Genomic DNA, 20,416 nt, shown 5'->3' on the forward strand with positions numbered 1-20,416 from the left:
TTCATAGCCCAGACCGGGTAAATACCGCGAACACGAGGAGGGAATGGAATCCTCCCTCAAACTATGACTATAGAACAAACCGGTACAAGCCTTTGGTCGCGTCCATCGAGCATATCTTTGAGGTGAACAAAAACAGAGGGCTATTTAGAAAACCTGAGGCTGTATCATCATGGCAAAGCAAAGACAAGAAAAACTGTTGTGAATACCATGAGTCATCCGGACATAACACGCATGAGTGTCGACAATTAAAAGATGAGATGAAGCGCTTATCAAAGAAGAATACCTTGGTGAATGGGTAGTGAAAGAAGTAAGGAAACACAAAGATGATAGAATAAAAAAAGGGGAAGGGCGAGCCCCGTGGGGGTCAAACAATAAAACTCTGGAGGAAAATAAATTTGTCAGGGATGGTAGCATCCGAGCAATTTACGGGGGAGATCTCGGGATGGAATTAAGCAACCGAGCCTTGGCGAGATATGATAGGGATGCCCAGTTTAGACCTCTCATGGATATTCATAGAGTGGAAACCCGACCGCCTAAAGAATTTAAGGGCGATTCCATGGATATCACCTTCAGAGAGGCGGATGCCTGATGGGTGCATCACCTCCACAATGATGCGCTGGTCATTTCCATCCAGATCGGAACTAAAAACATCCATAGGGCCTTCGTGGACAATGAAAGCTCGGTGAACATCCTTTACCAACAGCACCTTTAAAAAGATGGGGCTACCTGATCGGGACATGTCAGGGAAGATTCGTGGGTCTATGATTTCTCTGGCGCAGGAGTTAGAGTTATGGGATCAATTCGGCTGCCATGTACTTTGGGGAAAAGCCCGTTGTCTGTAACAAAGATGCTCAAGTTCAAGGTCCTGAATCAGGAGTCGTCCCACAACGTGCTGTTGGGACGACCTTTTCTTCTGGAAATGAGGGTTATTACTTCGATCCACCACATTACCATCAAGTTTCCAACACCAAATGGTGTGGAGAGTATAAAAGGCTCTCAGTATGACTCTCGGGAATGCTATAGGCAAGCTATGAGAGGTTTTAGAAAGGACTCCTACACTGAAGATGCATCAGATGAGGATCGAGAAAGGAGCATCGAGTAACCAATAGAGGAAATCTGAGTCCACTATTATGTCAAGCAAGAAGACGAGCACCCCTCTGAGCTGCCTCCAGCGACGTTGCTCTTGGAAGACACAATCAGATTTGAAATATTGGAAGAAGAGGAGGCCTCGAACACCATAATCCAAGCAGATCTTAATGGGGAACGACTAGAAGGAAGATTTGACATCTTGCAAAGCCTCGAACAGGATGAGCATAAGGTAGATGCCCCTCTCCCAGAGGGAGCGAACTTGCCCACGGAAAAAATCATGGAAGTTGATGCCCCGGTGATGCAGGGCGCGCCTACTAAAGAAGTCGATGCTCCCCCCAAAGGGGATGCGCCTTCTCTGCAGGATAATGAAAATCATAATTCGCCAGACCTGAATCCCCGGGTACCAATGCCAACGGAGAAGATGGGGCCAGTATAAGATATAATTGAAATCCCTGTCGATGAAAGAAGGTCTTTCGATATTTACCAGCAGAAGATGGGATCTCAGTTGGTACCAAGGTTGAAAGAAGGTCTTTCGATATTTCTCTTAGCAAACCTTGATGTATTTGCATGGAACCATTCTGACATGGTAGGAATCGACCCGGAGGTAATATGCCACCGTTTGAATATCGATCCCAAACATAAAGAGGTTCGACAAAAGTGCAGGGCCGTAAGTAAGGGGAGGGCTACAGCCTTAGCAGAAGAAGTGGATAGGCTCTTGGACGTTGGACTAATTCAGGAGTCCTTTTACCCGGAATGGTTGGCCAATCCAGTGTTAGTGAAAAAACCCAACGGCAAATGAAGAACATGTGTAGATTTCACCGATCTGAATAAAGCATGCCCAAAGGATAGCTTTCCCTTGCCAATAATTGATCAGTTGGTCGACGCCACGGCAGGACATTCCTTGCTCATCTTCATAGATGCATACTCTGGGTATAATCAAATTCCCATGTATGGGCCTGACCAGGAGCACACCTCTTTTATTATTGACAGGGGACTCTATTGCTATTTTGGAATGCCATTTGGTCTGATCAACACCGGTGCCACTTATCAAAGATTGGTAAACAAAATATTTAAGGGGCAGATTAGAAAAACGATGGAGGTATACGTGGATGATATGCTCGTAAAGTCTAAGAAGGCAGAAGATCACATCGTCGTCTTAGCTGAGATGTTCCATATTCTGAGAAAGTATAAAATGAGGCTAAACCCTCAGAAGTGCGTATTCAGTGTGGAATCGGGGAAATTCTTGGGATTCATGGTTAACCACCGGGGAATTGAGGCCAACCCGGAAAAAATCAAGGCTCTATTCGACATGAAATCTCCTACCAGCGTTAAGCAAGTGCAGAGCCTGACAGGAAGGATTACGGCCCTAAATCGATTTGTCTCAAAGTCATCGGATAGGTGTAAAGAATTCTTCAAAGCAATCAAAGGAATGGGGAAGAATTTTGGGTGGAACTCTGATTGTGAAGAAGCTTGCCTAAAAATTAAAGAACAGTTGGGAAATCCTCCAATGTTGGTCAAGCCGGAAAATAGAGAGACATTGATTCTTTACTTGGAAGTGTCTGAATACTCTATCAGCGCAGTGGCCCGTGTACTATGTGAGCAAAAGGTTGCTGAATGCGGAAACTAGATATACCAGCATGGAAAAGTTGGTGTACGCCCTTATTCTTGTGACACGAAAGTTAAGACCATATTTTCAGGCTCACCGAATAGAAGTTCGCACCGCTTATCCGCTCCGGCATATTCTACACAAACCTGAATCATCGGGAAGAATTTTAAAATGGGTGGTAGAGCTAGGATAATTTGATTTGGAATATTGTCCTCGCACGGCAATCAAGGGACATGCATTGGCTGATTTCATACTTGAGTTTGACTCTGAAGTTGATGACAAGGCCATAATGCTGGCTGAACCTTCCTCGTGAAGAAATTCTCCTGGTGGTAGAAGGGAGGAACTCCCACACCCTTGGTGGATCTTACATGTCGATGGGGCCGTAAAAAATAGTGGATCAGGTGTCGGAATTGTATTGGTCACTCCAAAAAGGAACCGTTTGATGAAAGCTATCCATTTCAAATTTTATGTCACTAACAATGACGCTGAGTATGAAGCTTTGATCAACGGTCTGAAATTAGCTCTGGAGGTGGGGGTTGTGAATCTGATAGTTCAGAGTGACTATGAATTAGTAGTGAACCAAGTCAACGGAGGTTTCCAGGCCCGGGGACCTCGGATGGAGTTATACATGAGATGTGTGCAACGCCTATTAGAAAGATTTGGAAATGCCAGGCTAGAAAGTGTTCCGCGGGAAGAAAATAGTAATGCGGATGCTTTGGCCAAGATGGGATCACAGATGGACAGCGTCCAACTTGGACAAATCCCTTTGGGAATCCAGGAAATCCCGAGTATTCCATAGGTAGAGGTATTCCAGACACAAGAAATCCCGCGAGAAAGTTGGATGACCCCCATTCATAACTATATTCAAACAGGAGCTGTACCAGAAGACAAACTACAGGCTCGACGCCTTCGATACCAGGATGCAAAGTATGTTGAATATGATGGGGTATTATACAAGAGAGGATTTAACCAGTCACTGTTACACTGTGTGGACATAGAAGAGGGAAATTATATTCTCAGAGAGGTGCACGAAGGGATTTGTGGCAATCACTCGGGGGTGGTTCGTTGGCATTTAAAGTCCTCAAACAAGGATACTACTGGCCAACTATGAAAAAAGATGTCTTCAATTTTGTCCGGGCTTGTGATCGTTGCCAGCGATTCGCCAACTATTCCAACGACCTGGCATCTACCATTACCTCATTGGCAAATCCTTGGCCTTTTGCCATGTGGAGGAATCGATCTCATTGGAGAGTTTCCCAAAACAAAGGAGAGGTGTGAAATATGCTGTGGTGGCCGTAGACTTCTTTACCAAATGGGCGGAAGCTATGCCACTGGTCGCGATCACAACAAAGAAGATAAGGGACTTTATTTTCAATTCTATAGTATGCAGATTCGGTATCCCATACAAACTCATCTCGGATAATGGGAAGCAGTTTGATAGTAAAGAGCTGAGTAAGCTTTGTGAGGACTTGAAAATTAAAAATGATTTTTCCGCAGTTTATCACCCGAAAAGCAATGGTCAGACAGAAGCTATAAACTCATCTTTCGTTTCCTTTTCGTTTGTTTCGAGAAATATATATCATACTCAATTCGATGGAATTGTTTGATCTGAAAGAACCTGCCCAACCAGCAACCAGAGCTGTATGCATTATATGGACAGAAAGCAAATCATAAAACATACTTTGAAGGCAAAACTGGAAGAGAAGAAAGGAGATTGGCCAGAGGAGATGCCCATGGTCCTCTGGTCTTACAACACAACTCCCAGATCGACTATAGGAGAAACCCCATTTCTGCTGACTTATGGGTATGAGCCCATGGTTCCCGTGGAGGTAGAGCCGGGTCCCTCGGAGAGACTTATTTGTTGAGGAAGATGCAGAAGTTAACCAGGGGCTCCACTTGGATTTGTTAGATGAAGCCCGAACAAACTCTCAATTAAAGCTTGCTGCATATCAGCAGAGAATCGCAAGGTATTTTAATAAAAAGGTAAAATCCGTGCCATTCAAGGTTGGGGATCTTGTGTTACGAAAGGTGATGCCTAACACCAAGATAGCTCAGCACGGGGTGCTTGGAGCTAATTGGGAGGGACCGTACAAGGTGAAAGCTATACTCTGGAAGGGAACCTATCGCTTGAAAGATCTGGATGGCAAACCTATTCCTCGAGCATGGAATGCGGAGCATTTACGGAAGTATTATCAGTAGGGTGTGGCTTTGTCCCCCTCATTTCTATAATTAATTCTTATGTAATAGACTAGTAGCAAAAATATTCCTCCTAGCCTAGGGGGGTAGTACATATGACTACGAACCTTGGAACTAGCAGAAGGAAGAAAATTTTCAAATAATTTCCCCATAGGGCATAGTAGCCATGGGACTGGTTTAATTTGTACACTAGAGCGCATTATTAATAAAATAAAGAAGTTACTTCAAATTGCTTTATCTGTTTGGCATGTAAAATTCTCATTTGAAAAAACCAGAGACGCGCCCTATGATAAGGCGCACCTTCTCAAAGAATTGTTGGTCCATAATCGAGATAACATAACATGCATACATAAAAGAACGCGCCTAAAAGTTGATAACGAAGAAATAAAAGTGTATGGCTAGTCAAATAAATTAAGGAAAAGTCCTTCAGATCAAGGTGCGCCACTGGTTTGGTACTTAAATTAATTACTGCAAAAGAATCACTGATAAGAAAGGAGTATTTGACACTTGCACGTTAAAAAGAAATAGGGCGCGTCCTTATTTTAAAATGCTCTGTAAATCCAAATGATATAAGGATAATTTTAAAATCTTGAAAGAAGGTAGGTGACTATGATAAAGAAGGTGGGTGACCATAACAGTTTATCTTATGTTCTGACTATGATAAAGGTGCGCTGTGATGAAAGGTCGCCACTCATGTTTCTGTATGACAAAAGTGTGTGAGGGTTTGAAAGGGAATCAAAACAATATAACATTAGGGCGCGCCCTGTATGGTCGATGCACCTTAACAGATCTTTATATGCACAAGAAAGAGTCATATAAACCCATACGATATATTATAATGCAAAAAATTAAAGAGTAGCAAAAAATAAGTCGTACAACTTTGCACAACATCAAACGAGGGCTGGCTCCTCAGAAGTATTTGAAACTAAAGTACGAGTGCAGGTTTAAACATAAATCAATGCGCACCCTGAGATTCGTCTGTTGGGGAATGGTTTGAAGAGGAACAGTAGGATCAGCTTCAGGCGCGTCCTTAGAGGTTTCCTCTCTTGGAGCGCCCTCATCTTCTTCCTCTAATCCAAGCTCTACCCTCCTCGCCTTGATCTCTGCAGCATGCTCCTTCTTGAACTCCACCATCTCAACAACCGTTTCTTTCCCAAATTTCTCAGAAGTATAATCAGGATCATTGGCCACAAAACAAATCTTATAGAAGTGGAAACCATTAGCAAATGCTTCATCAGTCATTTCCCTCTTCTCATCAGGCCATCCCATTTTTTGATGTTTCTCAAGATATTCAATCCTCAAGTTGGCTCCTCCAAGATCAGTGTGGAGAGAGGTAGCCTTTTTATTGGCAATCTCCAGCTTGGAAGTGAGATTAGCCACCTCATCCTTGAGGAAGGAGATCTCAGAGTCTTTGGCTTTGATGTCTTTGGCATGCAGAAAATCTTTATCTTTGAGGGTATTCTTCAAGATGTTATTATCGCCCTGCAGCCTCTCGAGGCGTGCCTTCTCTTCAAGAAGCTTGTCCACCACTCGGGTGGAGTGGACGAACAACTGGCAGGATGCTTTTATAGAAGCACGAGTGGCCTCTTCCAAGTCCATGGCTTGCCACTGTTCCACCTCTTCATCTGAAACATGAAGGGAACCCATGGGGCCAAGAGAATTCAAAGCAGTAGATGAGCTTGAAGGCGCACCCTCTGTTCTGGGCCTGTTAGGCGCGCCCTGCTTCTCCGTTAGATCAATTATGGGCCTTTTCGGGATAGGAGTTGTTTGAGAGATAGGAGTAGGAGTTGGGACGGATGCCTGTGCTGAAGGAGCATCTCTCTTTGGCTTGGGCTTAAGTTTGTCACTAGGGCGCGCCCCAAATGACTTGGGAATCCTTGGCGGGGCCATTTCTGCATAAAACATAGAACTTGTTAGTTAAACTTGACAATTAGATGTGCTGAACAAAGCAATAAATAAAAGGTAATTAATAAAGACAACATTGATAAAGATGTATAAAGTACTAAGCCTCGAGTAAAAAGACGCGCCTTAAATAACAGAAACTTTGTCAAGCAGTATCAACGGGAATTTCTATCAATAATCTAGTATGCCAAATACAAAAGCTAACAAGAAAATATATCAGGTAGCTAGGACGCGGAAATTATGGTAGGCGCGCCTTTAATAAAAGGGCGCGCCCTAAGTAATGATTAAACCTGAAGGGGCTTGAAAAGAGCTGTCTTCTGCCTCATCTTCTTCTTCTTCAACTTTTTCTTCACTGTCTAGGTCAGTGACACGAGAAACAGGGGCACCTTTCCTAAATTTTATGAATTTAAAATTTGTTCCTACTTGGTCAGAAAGGATTCCGGTCGCATCAAATTGGTCTTAGTAACCAAAGTCTTCAAGTTCCACCTTTCAGCAGCCACTCTGAGAAGGGCTTCGGCTCGCCTTTTAGGCTCGCCCTTAAGTGGTTTTGCAGCTAGTCTGTCTGAAAAGAATGAGGTTGTAAAAGAAGAAGAAATGAAAATAAAAATAATACAGGGAGAAGAGAATGAGAGGGCGCGCCCTTACTTGGAGACTTGTTGAATCTTATTCTCAACCTGGGAACATCATATAAGTAAAAGAAGTTTTCCTTCCAGCCTTTTTCATGGCTGAGCTTTCCAGAGGAGAAACCTTTCTTATTATGTTGCTTGTCGGAAACCAAGTAGTAATATCTGTGGTCAGATTTTCTCAAGTTAAAAAAATAGCTGACTTTGGCCATTGAAGGCTGAGGACAGCCCAGGTCCGTGTAGAGAATGAACGGGGCCAGAATGAATTTGTAGCAGTTGGGAGAGAGTTGGAGTGGAGCCACATCATAAAACTCTATCACTTCCCTAAGATAGGGATGTAAGGGCGCGCCTATACCAAAAGAAACCAACTTAGGGCTGGTTACCATCCTAGGGATCTTGAAGTTTCTCCCATAGTTGAAGATATGGGGGCGCATCATGCTTAAAAGGCACGCCCATATGTCTTCCATGTAATAAAAATCCATGAGCCATTCTAGCTGCTCATCGGAACAAGCTGAGGACAGGCCCACACTGAAAAGCTTCCCGTGCTCCTTCCTAAAACGTTTTTTTACAGCTTCACTGTATGGCTCGAATTCGTTCCAATCAAAGTCTAATTCACTGTCAGAAACTTCCCAGTGCTAGAAGGGAATTGGAGAAGGCTCAGGAGAAGTGGAAAACTGAAGAGTGTCTTCATCGAAGAAATTTGTTTCATCGCGGAGAGGCGAAAAATCCTCTTCTGGCACGCCCTCAGGAACAGGAGATGCAGGCGCGCCCTGTGATTGTTAAGGAGATAGGCTTGGAGAAACAGCCCTGTAGGAAACTTTGGAAGGCCCTGCATCTACATTGATGCCCCTTTCAACACCTCTATATCTGTCGGCATTCAAGCTCTCGAACCAGTCGTCATCATCTAATTCTGTGCTAGTAGGGGCTGGGGATCTCTCTTTTTGGATTAACTTTTGCTTCCCATTTCTACGAGATAATGGAGCGTTTTCCATGGAAGAATTGTTTGAAGAACCTGACATCAGGGTACCCTTTTTGGAATCTTGAATAAGGCATTCCACCCAGTTCAGAAACTCAGGGGTATGATGGGCATTTGGAGGTTGAGGGTCGAAGTAGGTGCTTGAAGGCAAGTAGATTCCCAAATTGGTAAGGAAATCCTTGAATGGGTGAAAAGGAGAGGACGCGCCTTCGTTTTCCAGCTGTCAAGAAAATCAAGAAAGTTTGAAGGCGCGTCCATTTCAGAATTAAGAAGAAGGAAAACTAAAGAGCAATGAAAGGCGGGTATTGAAAAGATATCATGCTCCAATAAAAGGGATGAGCTTAAAATTATCCTATCACGACAAAAGACGAGCCTTATTATGAGAAGGCGCGCCATAAAGAAAATCCTTTTAAAGGACAAGGCGCATCCAAAGGTACATCTCTAACTAAAGCCTGGCTCCATTTGTTGAGAAAAGTCTATGAGGGTGCGTCCTAAGTTGCTGGAGGACTCTAAAGACAAATATGGTTATGTGCAGATTATAAGTGATGATTTTTAAGGGATAAAGACACTAACGATTGAAATTCTCAAAAACACAGATTTGAAATTGATTATCTTATGATTTTGGATCTGGACAGGAAAACACAGATGTACAGTTTTGTGACATGCATAGGGATTTAATAGATGAAACTCAGAAATGTAAAGAGTCGGGTGTACCTTTTTAATTGGAGAAAGAGATGAGTCGAAAAAATTGAGGAAATGGTGGAGGATTGAGGCCGATTCCGGGCAAAATGTCTTCCCGCCGGTGTGGTAAGTTTTTGAAGAAGAGTAAAGTAAGAGAGAAGGAGTAAAGGTAAAAAGAAAAGATGTGGCTGATATTTATAGTTAAAAAAGTGACAGTTGTTAAAAATAAATAATGTCAATCATGTCAGGTACGATTTCCGAATAGTTAGGGGAACCGTTTCAAAATAATTCAAATTTTAGGACGCGCCCTCTTGGAGGCGCGCCTCATAAGATCGACACAGCCATCTGAAATTCAGAATGCACGAAAATAAGAACTTTAAACCGTTCAAGCCCTGTTTAGGGCGCTCCCAGTAGATAGTACCTGGAAAGTTTATTTATACAGATTTTAGGAAAGATGAAGAAAAATTCCAATCCCATTTTCAATGACATATGGAATTTGGGGGTAGTTGTTATGCCTGAAAATTGGTATAAACAATATTCAGGTGTTAGATTGATAAAAAAGGGAAAATTGAAGAAGGAACGCCTGAAATTGAGGAACAGATAAGGTCACCTTTCCATAAAAGGGAAGAGGGCGCGCCCTATACGTAATCAGGACGCGCCCTATGGTGACAATGGTTGATGGACAGTTGCAGTTGTCCATGCATGGGAGGCGCACCCTCAAACATAATGAGGAGGCGCGCCCAATTACTGAAGAAAGGGTGAGGAATTCCTTGATCGAATTCCTTCCTATGGTGAGTCTTAGGTTGCGCCCTAAGTGAGAGAGATAGCTTGGATAGGGCTTCAACATGATTACTTGGATGGGCTCTGTGGAAGATTTAAGGAAGATGGAGATTATTATTATTAACCTATTTGATGTAGGTACTCTGTTGAAGAACTCCTTCCTGTAGCATATCTACAGGAAAGGCGGTGTCCGTGGTCAGAGACCTCTAGGGGTATGCCTAGACTGAAGGCCTCCTCCTGTAGTCAATGGGTGTCCTCATTTGGGATGCGGGGTGAAATCTGGTGTGTGCTTTGGGAGCTCTGTCTGTGTAGTCAACGGGTGTCCTCGTTGGGAGACTTTGGAGTATCCTGCACTTTGCACCCAAAAGCTTGGGATCACTTGTCCTGCAATCTGGTAGGGGCTCCTTATCGGGGGACAAGGATGCGTCCAACATTTGGGGTGAACCACGACAATACCTGTATCCACGGACTAGAGAAATAGCTGATAGCGGAGGGTTATCATTGGCTAGGGAGATGCCTTATCTGTGAAGTCTCGAAGCTGCGGACGAGCCTTGGGCCTTTGTGGTTGGGCCTCATCGGCGGACATTCCTAAAGCTAGTAGAAGACGGTTTCCAGTGGGTTTCCCATTGGGCCTCGGGATAAGAAATCTAGGCCCATTAGGTTTCTTGTTCCCCAAGAACTACGTGGGCTTGATTCCCTATAAATAAGGATACGTAGGCAAATTGTAAGAGGTCAGAAGCGAGAGCGCAAAAGGAGCCACCACTAACCCTAAGCAATCTCAGCCCCCAATAATCATCATCACCAAACACTGTTCATCTTTTTCTGACGAATACTGTTCATCGGATCCATCTATTACTGTTCACGTTTCCGACGAAGAACCACCGTCACAGGGGGAACCAAATAGAGGTACCTCCACTGCAACCCCAAGGTTCGCAGCCTCAAATGCAGACTATTTCGGGTGTGGGGACTTTCAATGTGGGAGAAATAAAAAGGCTACTTGACCATCTAGAAGGCAGAGTGACGGCCACAGCTGAAATCCCTTCCCCATTCTCGGTGGCGGTAAGAGAGGCACAGTTGCCGGCCGGGTATCGCAACACTACTAGCGATCTCCGTTTCCACGGAAACTCAGATCCTGTGGAATTCCTAGGTTATTTTAATATAGAGATGGATGTTTACCAAGTCCCGGACTTGACTCGATTCCGGCTCTTGGCGGTAACCTTTAGAGAAAGCGCCCATCAATGGTTTCAAAAGCTCGGGCTAGGAGTGATCACTTCATAGGATCAAATGAAAACTCTATTCTTGACCAAGTTCAAAGTTGCGATAAGATATGCACCATCTGTCACAACTCTTGCCAACGTTAGGCAAAGGGAAAATGAAAGCTTGACGTCATACTTCAAAACGTTCAACGCTGAATCTACCAGCATGAGGGGGCATCAAATGAAGCCCTGAAAAGCTTTTTGATTGCAGGATTAAGGGTTGGTTCGGAGTTTTGGAAGCACTTACAAGGAAAAGACCCGGCTACTCTAGCAGATGTCTTTGCTTTGGCAGAGTCGTTTAAAGCCATAGAACAATCTCTGGCAGAAGTGCAACTAACTTCGCAGGCAAGTCAGAGAAACAAAGCGAGAAAGAGAGATAGGTCTCCAAGCCCAAGGTACAGAAGGGGCATTCATAGCCCAGACCAGGTAAATACCGCGAACACGAGGAGGGAATGGAGTCCTCCCTCAAACTATGGCTATAGAACAAACCGGTACACGCCTTTGGCCGCGTCCATCGAGCATATCTTTGAGGTGAACAAAAACAGAGGGCTATTTAGAAAACCTGAGGCTCTATCATCATGGCAAAGCAAAGAAAAGAAAAGGTATTGTGAATACCATGAGTCATCCGGACATAACACACATGAGTGTCGACAATTAAAAGATGAGATCGAAGCGCTTATCAAAGAAGGATATTTTGGCGAATGGGTAGTCAAAGAAGTAAGGAAACAAAAAAATGACAGAACAAAAAAGAGGAAGCGCGAGCCCCGTGGGGGTCGAACAATGAAACTCTGGAGGAAAATAAATTCGTCAGGGACGGCAGCATCCCAATAATCTACGGGGGAGATCCCGGGATGGAATTAAGCAACCGAGCCTTGGCGAGATATGCTACGAAAGCCCAGTTCAGACCTCTCACGGACATTCATAGAGTGGAAACCCGACCGCCTAAAGTATTTAAGGGTGATTCCATGGATATCACATTTAGAGAGGCGGATGCCCGATGGGTGCATCACCCCCACAATGATGCGCTGGTCATTTCCATCCAGATCGGAACTAAAAACATCCATAGGGCCTTCGTGGACAATGGAAGCTCGGCGAACATCCTTTACTACAACACCTTTAAGAAGATGGGGCTACCTGATCGGGACCTTTAAGCCCGTTGTCTGTAACAAAGATGCTCGAGTTCAAGGTCCTGAATCAGGAGTCATCCCACAACGTGCTGTTGGGACGACCTTTTCTTCGGGAAATGAGAGTTATTACTTCGATCGACCACCTTACCATCAAGTTTCCAACACCAAATAGCGTGGGGAGTATAAAAGGCTCTCAGTATGACTCTCGGGAAATCTACAGGCAAGCTATGAGAGGTTTTAGAAAGGATTTCCATACCGAAGATGCATCAGATGAGGATCGAGAAAGGAGCATCGAGCAACCAATAGGGGAAATCCGAGTCCACTATTATGTCGAGCAAGAAGACGAGCACCCCTTTGAGCTGCCTCCAGTGACGTTGCTCTTGGATGACACAATCAGATTTGAAATGTTGGAAGAAGAGGAGGCCTCGAACACCATAATCCAAGTAGATTTTAATGGGGAATGACAAGAAGGAAGATTTGACGTCTTGCAAAGCCTCGAACAGGATGAGCATAAGGTAGATGCCCCTCTCCCAGAGGGAGCGAACTTGCCCGCGGAAAAAATCATGGAAGTTGATGCCCCGGCGATGTAGGGCGCGCCTACTAAAGAAGTCGATGCTCCCCCAAAGGGGATGCGCCTTCTCTGCAGGATAATGAAAATCATGATTCGCCAGACCTGGATCTTTGGGTACCAATGCCAACGAAGAAGATAGGGCCAGCAAAAAATACAATTGAAACCCTCTCGATGAAAATGATCCAAGTAAAGTTTTAAGGATTCGATCTCAGTTGGTACCAAGGTTAAAAGAAGGTCTTTCGATATTTCTCTTAGCAAACCTTGATGTATTTGCATGGAACCATTCTGACATGGTAGGAATCGACCCGGAGGTAATATGCCACCGTTTCAATATCGATCCCAAACATAAAAGGGTTCGACAAAAGCGCAGGGCCGTAAGTGGGGAGAGGGCTACAGCCTTAGCGGAAAAAGTGGATAGGCTCTTGGACATTGGAGTAATTCGGGAGTCCTTTTACCCAGAATGGTTGGCCAATCCAGTGTTAGTGAAAAAACCCAACGGTAAATGGAGAACATGTGTAGATTTCACCGATCTGAATAAAGCGTGCCCAAAGGATAGCTTTCCCTTGCCAAGAATTGATCAATTGGTCCACGCCACGGCAGGACATGCCTTGCTCAGCTTCATGGATGCATACTCCGGGTATAATCAAATTCCCATGTATGGGCCTGATCAGGAGCACACCTCTTTTATTACTGACAGGGGACTCTATTGCTATATTGGAATGCCATTTGGTCTGATCAACACCGGTGCCACTTATCAAAGATTGGTAAACAAAATGTTTAAGGGGCAGATTAGAAAAATGATGGAGGTATACATGGATGATATGCTCGTAAAGTCTAAGAAGGCAAAAGATCACATCGCCGACTTAGCTGAGATGTTCCATATTCTTAGAAAGTATAAAATGAGGCTAAACCCTCAGAAGTGCGTATTCGGTGTGGAATTGGGGAAATTCTTGGGATTCATGGTTAACCACCGGGGAATTGAGGCGAACCCGGCAAAAATCAAGGCTCTATTGGACATGAAATCTCCTACCAGCGTCAAGCAAGTACAGAGCCTGACAGGAAGGATTGCGGCCCTAAATCGATTTGTCTCAAAGTCATCGGACAGGTGCAAAGAATTTTTCAAAGCAATCAAAGGAAAGGGGAAGAATATTGTGTGGACCTCTGATTGTGAAGAAGCTTTCCTGAAAATTAAATAACAGTTGAGAAATCCTCTAATATTGGCCAAGCCGGAAAACGGAGAGACATTGATTCTTTACTTGGCAGTGACTGAATACTCTGTCAGCGTAGTGTTGGTGAAGGAGGAAGCAAGCCACAAGTGGCCCGTGTACTATATGAGCAAAAGGTTGCTGGATGCGGAAACCAGATATTCCAGCATGGAAAATCTGGTGTACGCCCTTATTCTTGCGGCACGAAAGTTAAGACCATATGTTCAGGCTCACCGAATAGAAGTTCGCACCGCTTATCCGCTCCGGCATATTCTACACAAACCTGAATCGTCGGGAAGAATGTTAAAATGGGCGGTAGAGCTAGGACAATTCGATTTGGAATATTATCCTCACACAACAATCAAGGGACATGCATTGGATGATTTCATACTTGAGTTTGACTCTGAAGTAGATGACAAGGCCATAGTGCTGGCTGAACCTTACTCGTGAAGAAATTCTCCTGGTGGTAGAAGGGAGGAACTCCCGCACCCTTGGTGGATCTTACATGTCAATGGGGTCGTAAACAACAGTGGATCAGGTGCCGGAATTTTCTTGGTCACTCCAGAAGGGCACCGTTTAATGAGTGCTATCCATTTCAAATTTTATGTCACTAACAATGACGCTGAGTATGAAGCTTTGATCAATGGTCTAAAATTAGCACTGGAGGTGGGGGTTGTGAATATGATAGTTCGGAGTGACTCTGAATTAGTTGTGAACCAAGTCAACGAAGGTTTCCAGGCCCGGGGACCTCGGACGGAGTTATACATGAGATGTGCGCAACGCCTATTGGAAAGATTTGGAAATGCCAGGCTAGAAAGTGTTCCGCGGGAAGAAAATAGTAATGCGGATTCTTTGGCCAAGATGGGATCACAAATGGACAGCTTCCAACTTGGACAAATCCCTTTTGGGAATCCAGGAAATCCCAAGTATTCCAGAGGTAGAGGTATTCCAGACACAAGAAATCCCGCGAGAAAGCTGGATGACCCCCATTCATAACTATATTCAAATAGGAGCTGTACCAGAAGACAAACTACAGGCTCGACGCCTTCGATACCAGGCTACAAAGTATGTTAAATATGATGGGGTATTATACAAGAGAGGATTTAACCAGCCACTGTTACGCTGTGTGGACATAGAAGAGGGAAATTATATTCTCAGAGAGGTGCACGAAGGGATTTGTGGCAATCACTCGGGGGGTGGTTCGTTGGCATTAAAAGTCCTCAGACAAGGATACTACTGGCCAACTATGAAAGAAGATGCCTTCAAGTTTGTCCGGGCTTGTGATCGTTCCAGCGATTCGCCAACTATTCCAACGCCCCGGCATCTACCATTACCTCATTGGCAAGTCCTTGGCCTTTTGCCATGTGGGGAATCAATCTCATTGGAGAGTTGCCCAAAGCAAAGGGGGTGTGAAATATGCTTTGGTGGCCATAAACTACTTTACCAAATGGGCGGAAGCTATGCCACTGGCCACGATCACAGCAAAGAAGATAAGGGACTTTATTTTCAATTCTATAGTATGCAGATTCGGTATCCCATACAAACTCTTCTCGGATAATGGGAAGCAGTTTGATAGTAAAGAGCTAAGGAAGCTTTGTGAGGACTTGAAAATTAAAAAGGATTTTGCCACAGTTTATAACCCGCAAAGCAATGGTCAGACAGAAGCTATAAAAAAAATCATAAAATATACTTTGAAGGCAAAATTGGAAGAGAAGAAAGGAGATTGTCCAGAGGAGATGCCCATGGTCCTCTGGTCTTACAACACAACTCCTAGATCGACTACGGGAGAAACCCCATTTCTACTGACTTATGGGTATGAGGCCATGGTTCCCGTGGAGGTAGGAGCCGGATCCCTCCAGAGAGACTTATTTGTTGAGGAAGATGCAGAAGTTAACTAGAGGCTCCACTTGGATTTGTTAGATGAATCCCGAACAAACTCTCAATTAAAGCTTAACACTACTAGAAAATCAGTACGAGACATCGCACATTAGACATCAGTCAGAAAAGTCACTGATGTTAAAAGCCTTATTTACATCACATAAAAAAAGTGATGTCTTTTTGGTATATTTACATCAGCTTTTGAGTAAAGTGATGTCTAAGTTGTTCTTTTAAAAACTACGTCATATCAGTTAACATATAAACCGATGTCCAATTTCTTTTTAACATCGGTTGACATAATAACCGATGTCTAAGCTCAATTTTAAAAAATTAGAGCCCGCCGCTTCTCCCTTTTGCTCCCTATCGTTAGCCAAATTCCCCCCCTAGTATATTTCCCCATCCCGCCTATTCACTCATTCATTTTAATAACATTATAACATAAAATTAAAAATAAATCAAAATCAAAACAAAAAATAAAAAATAAAAAATTACAATCTCCACAAAAACAAAAACTCATTCACTCATCCCCCCTTTCTCTCTCGACTGCTAAACCTAGAACTCTCAAATGTATGTTTACTGTCTTTCCCCCTTTCCGATTAGAACTTGAATCTCCAATTAAACCTCTCAATTTCTTCAACTTTCTAAACCTAGAACTCATTTGTTTCAATTTTTGTGACAGATTCGAAGATTAAGGAGTTATGTGTGTTCATTGAAGTTTAAGGTGAGGAGTAGAGTTTCTTGGAGCTAAATCTTGTAGCTAAGGGTTTATTAAAGCTTAAATCTCGGAGCTAATTTAGTTGGGTTTTGGTCTTGGAGTTTGTTGCTGTGTTTTTTGAGATTTTGGAGCTTGCTTTGTTAGGTATATTCTTCTTTACATATCTATTTATATATGTTTGGGCTGCATGTATATATTTGTGTAGTTGTATGTATGCATGTGAAATTGAAATGTGTAGTTGTTGCATGTGTAGTTGTATGTGTAGTTAAAATACGGATTTACATGTAATAACAAGTGCTTGTATATATTTGTGTTTGTGTTGTTTGTAAATATATTTGTGTTTGGGGCTTGTCGTTGTAAATAGCATGGTTTATGAGTGAATATAGGAATTTTATATTGATTATACTAGGTAGTAAATGTACTATAGTATATAGTAAATTAATATGTTATTTGACAATCAGGTAGTTTGAGAATAGCATGGACAAATCTTGGATTTTCAAAGATAGGGACACACTTGACTATGAAATCGAGGTTGAAGAGTTTTTGATATTTGCCGAGGAAAAAGCTAGTGATCCTAAAAGAATCCCCTGCCCCTGTAAAAGATGTGCTAACTTCAAAAAATTTGCAGTTAAGATTATCAGGGGACATTTATATGAAAATGGTTTTAGTCTGGGGTACCTTGATTGGATTTGGCATACACAAGGGTCTGCAAGTAGGTCATCAGTTAATAGAAATGCTCTGACCCCTGCATCTACACCTGCCCCTGCACCTACGTCTGCCCACGCACCGATACCTTCCCTGGCCTTGCATCAGAAATAGTCAATGTTTGTGATGCTGCATATAATTCGAGTGAGTACAATAATGAGTCGTATCAGTTTAGGAGATTTGTGGCTGATGCTGAACAGCCTTTGTATGAGGGTAGTGAATGTACCAAGTTGGAGTTGATAGTGCCTTTAACGATTTGCTGTCTACCGTTGGCTCTCTCCTTCCTAAGGACAATGTGATGCCACCTAATGCATATGAAGCCAAGAAAACCTTATCCGACTTGGGTCTAGAATACATAAAATATCACTCATGTCCAAACAATTGCATACTGTATCGGGGGGTAAATGTTGATGCTTCCGAGTGTCCTAAGTGTCGTTTATCTCGCTGGAAGTTAGGAAAGGATGGTAAAATAAGGATTAATGTTCCTGCTAAAGTAATGTGGTATTTTCCAATTATACCGAGATTCAAACGGATGTTTAAATCTCCTTCTAATCTGAACTAATGACTTGGCACTCAAAACAGCGAATAGAAGACGGAAAGATGCGGCATCCAGCCGACTCTCCTTCTTGGAGAAATATCGACTATAGGTGGCCTGCCTTCAGTAGTGATGCACGAAATATTCGTTTGGCGTTGTCTGCAGATGGTATAAACCCACATACTAACGGTCTAACCAATAGATACTCTTATTGGCCAATAGTATTAGTGACTTTTAATCTTCCTCCGTGGTTATGTATGAAGAGGAAATTTATGATGCTAACAATTTTAGTTTCCGGTCCACATGAGCCTGGCAATGATGTTGATGTATATTTACAGCCTTTAATCGATGATTTAAAGAAGTTGTGGGAAGAAGGTGAACCAAATGTTTATGATGCATACACCAAGTCATATTTCACTTTAAAAGCAATTTTATTGTGGAAAATAAATGACTTTCCTGCATATGGAAATCTGTCCGGATGCGTTAATAAAGGTTATATGTGTTGTCCAGTATGCGCTGATGATACAGTTGCCAAGTATTTAAGCCATAGCAGGAAGATGTGTTACCAAGGCCATCGGCTTTACTTGGCTAGGAATCATCCATATAGGAAGCAAAAGGCCGCTTTTAGTGGACAACAAGAATTAGGGCAGGCACGTCAACCTCTGTCTGGAGAAGAGGTTTTATTGCAGCAAGATAAAATTAAATTTCAGTTTGGGAAGGAAGTAAGGAAGTCAAAGAAGGTTGATTGTCCACGGAAGAAAAAGTCGGTTTTTTTCAAATTAGAATATTGGAAGTTTCACCATGTCCGTCATTGTTTAGATGTCATGCACGTCGAGAAGAACGTGTGTGATAGCTTGATCGGCACACTACTAAATATGAAATCTAAGTCTAAAGATAGTGAAGCTTCCCGTCTTGACATGATTGACATGGGGGTTAGGGCTGATCTAGCTCCACAAAAAGGAGAAAAAAAAACCTACTTACCCCCTTCAATTTTTAATTTGTCCAAGGCAGAAAAAAAGAAAATGTTGTCATCGTTAATGCACATGAAACTTCCTTATGGACACGCGTCAAACATTAAAAACTGTGTTTCCATGGAAGAATTAAAGATGTTTGGGATGAAGTCCCACGACTGCCACATCTTAATCCAACAACTGCTTCCTATTGCAATTCGTGCGGTACTTCCAAAAAAAGTCAGGGTCACCATAATTAGGTTGTATTTCTTTTTTAATGCTTTGTGTAGCAAATTTGTAGACGTATCGAAACTAGATAAATTGCAATCAGATGTAATAGTAACTTTGTGTGAGTTGGAAAAAATCTTTCCTGCATCATTTTTTGATATAATGATACTTCTCATAGTGCACTTGGTTCGGGAATTACGGTTATGTGGGCCAGTATTTTATAGATGGATGTATGCATTTAAGAGGTTTAATAAGGTGTTGAAGAGTTACGTACGCAACCGTTATTACCCCGAAGGCTGTTGGCTCCTACGTCTCATGGCCCCACGACTTAATCATATTCCCAGATGCCCCTGCTACCGTGGTATATATTTTTACATCTATGTTTCATTGGATCTCGCACTATTATATTAACTCTATATTTGTTTTAATAAATTTTATAATATTTTTAGAAAAGTAAAAGGAAAGGGAAGGATCCTTTAACTGATTTGCATAAGGTTCAGTCCTTATTTGAGAATATGGAAATCAATAAAAATGTTCCGAAGCGCTTTCGGTTGTTGTATAAACATGCAACGACATTCATGAAGTCCACTGGAAACTCCATTCAAATCCCATGCGATGCGGAGGTGTTTGGTGTTGAGAAAAGAATTTTCATTTTGCATGAAAACATAATTGCTTTGCTTGAGTTTAAAATGATTGGCCAAGCAGCAATTTCTGCATACATGGCGTGAGTAGTATAAATTTTTTAATTATTGTCTTGTCTTCTTGTTGATAATTTCTGCATTTATATTCTTGTTTTTTTATAATTTCATTGTATTTGCAATGCAGATACTTGCATTGCATGGTTTGTGAAAATGAAAATTTGGAGCAATTTGCTTTCTGTGATCCCGGAGTCTCGTTTACCTTGAACAACAATTTTAAAGATAATTTGGTTAGTCGATTTAAAGAGGGTAATCCTGATCGTCTCTTTTTTATGCCACATAATAGCAAGTAAGTACATAAAAAATGTCTCCAGATTTATTATAAATCGCTTTATTTATTTATTTATAAGCATGAAATTCAAAATGATATGATTCTGATATTAATTCTGTTTATTATAAAATATTTATAAAAAATAGCTGCCATTGGATATTGGTTGTGATTTGGGCGGGCGAGGTTTTCATACTCAGTCCACTGCCTCGTTCAACTACCTATCCCGAGTTGGAAAAAGCAATATCAAGGTATTTGCATTTAATTTCGAGTGATTATTTTCATTATTGAGATATCAATCAATTTGTGTTATTGATACTGCTAAGATGACAGGGCTGTGATTGCGTTCAATATTCAGGCCGGAAGGGGAAATAAAGCACCGACTATCATATATGTTACCGTAAGAACCAGGGGCATTAATTTACTT

At 42.4% G+C, this 20,416-nt stretch overlaps 2 protein-coding genes across 2 annotated transcripts; both read left to right on the plus strand.

Annotated features, from left to right (window-relative positions):
• Positions 1–3,137: 3,137 nt before the first annotated feature.
• LOC141697496 (uncharacterized) lies at positions 3,138–4,894 on the plus strand. The gene is made up of 4 exons (XM_074501903.1): positions 3,138–3,483; positions 3,568–3,641; positions 3,716–3,967; positions 4,529–4,894. Exons 1-4 carry the CDS (start codon positions 3,138–3,140, stop codon positions 4,892–4,894), a joined length of 1,038 nt encoding a protein of 345 aa, XP_074358004.1.
• Positions 4,895–17,530: 12,636 nt separating this feature from the next.
• On the plus strand, positions 17,531–19,111 carry LOC141697518 (uncharacterized). The gene is made up of 3 exons (XM_074501927.1): positions 17,531–17,803; positions 17,893–19,020; positions 19,097–19,111. The coding sequence occupies exons 1-3, from the start codon at positions 17,531–17,533 to the stop codon at positions 19,109–19,111; spliced, it is 1,416 nt and encodes a 471-aa protein (XP_074358028.1).
• Positions 19,112–20,416: the final 1,305 nt, after the last annotated feature.

The sequence above is a fragment of the Apium graveolens genome, chromosome 2 (assembly GCF_009905375.1).
Source record: "Apium graveolens cultivar Ventura chromosome 2, ASM990537v1, whole genome shotgun sequence".
Taxonomy (NCBI): domain Eukaryota; kingdom Viridiplantae; phylum Streptophyta; class Magnoliopsida; order Apiales; family Apiaceae; genus Apium; species Apium graveolens.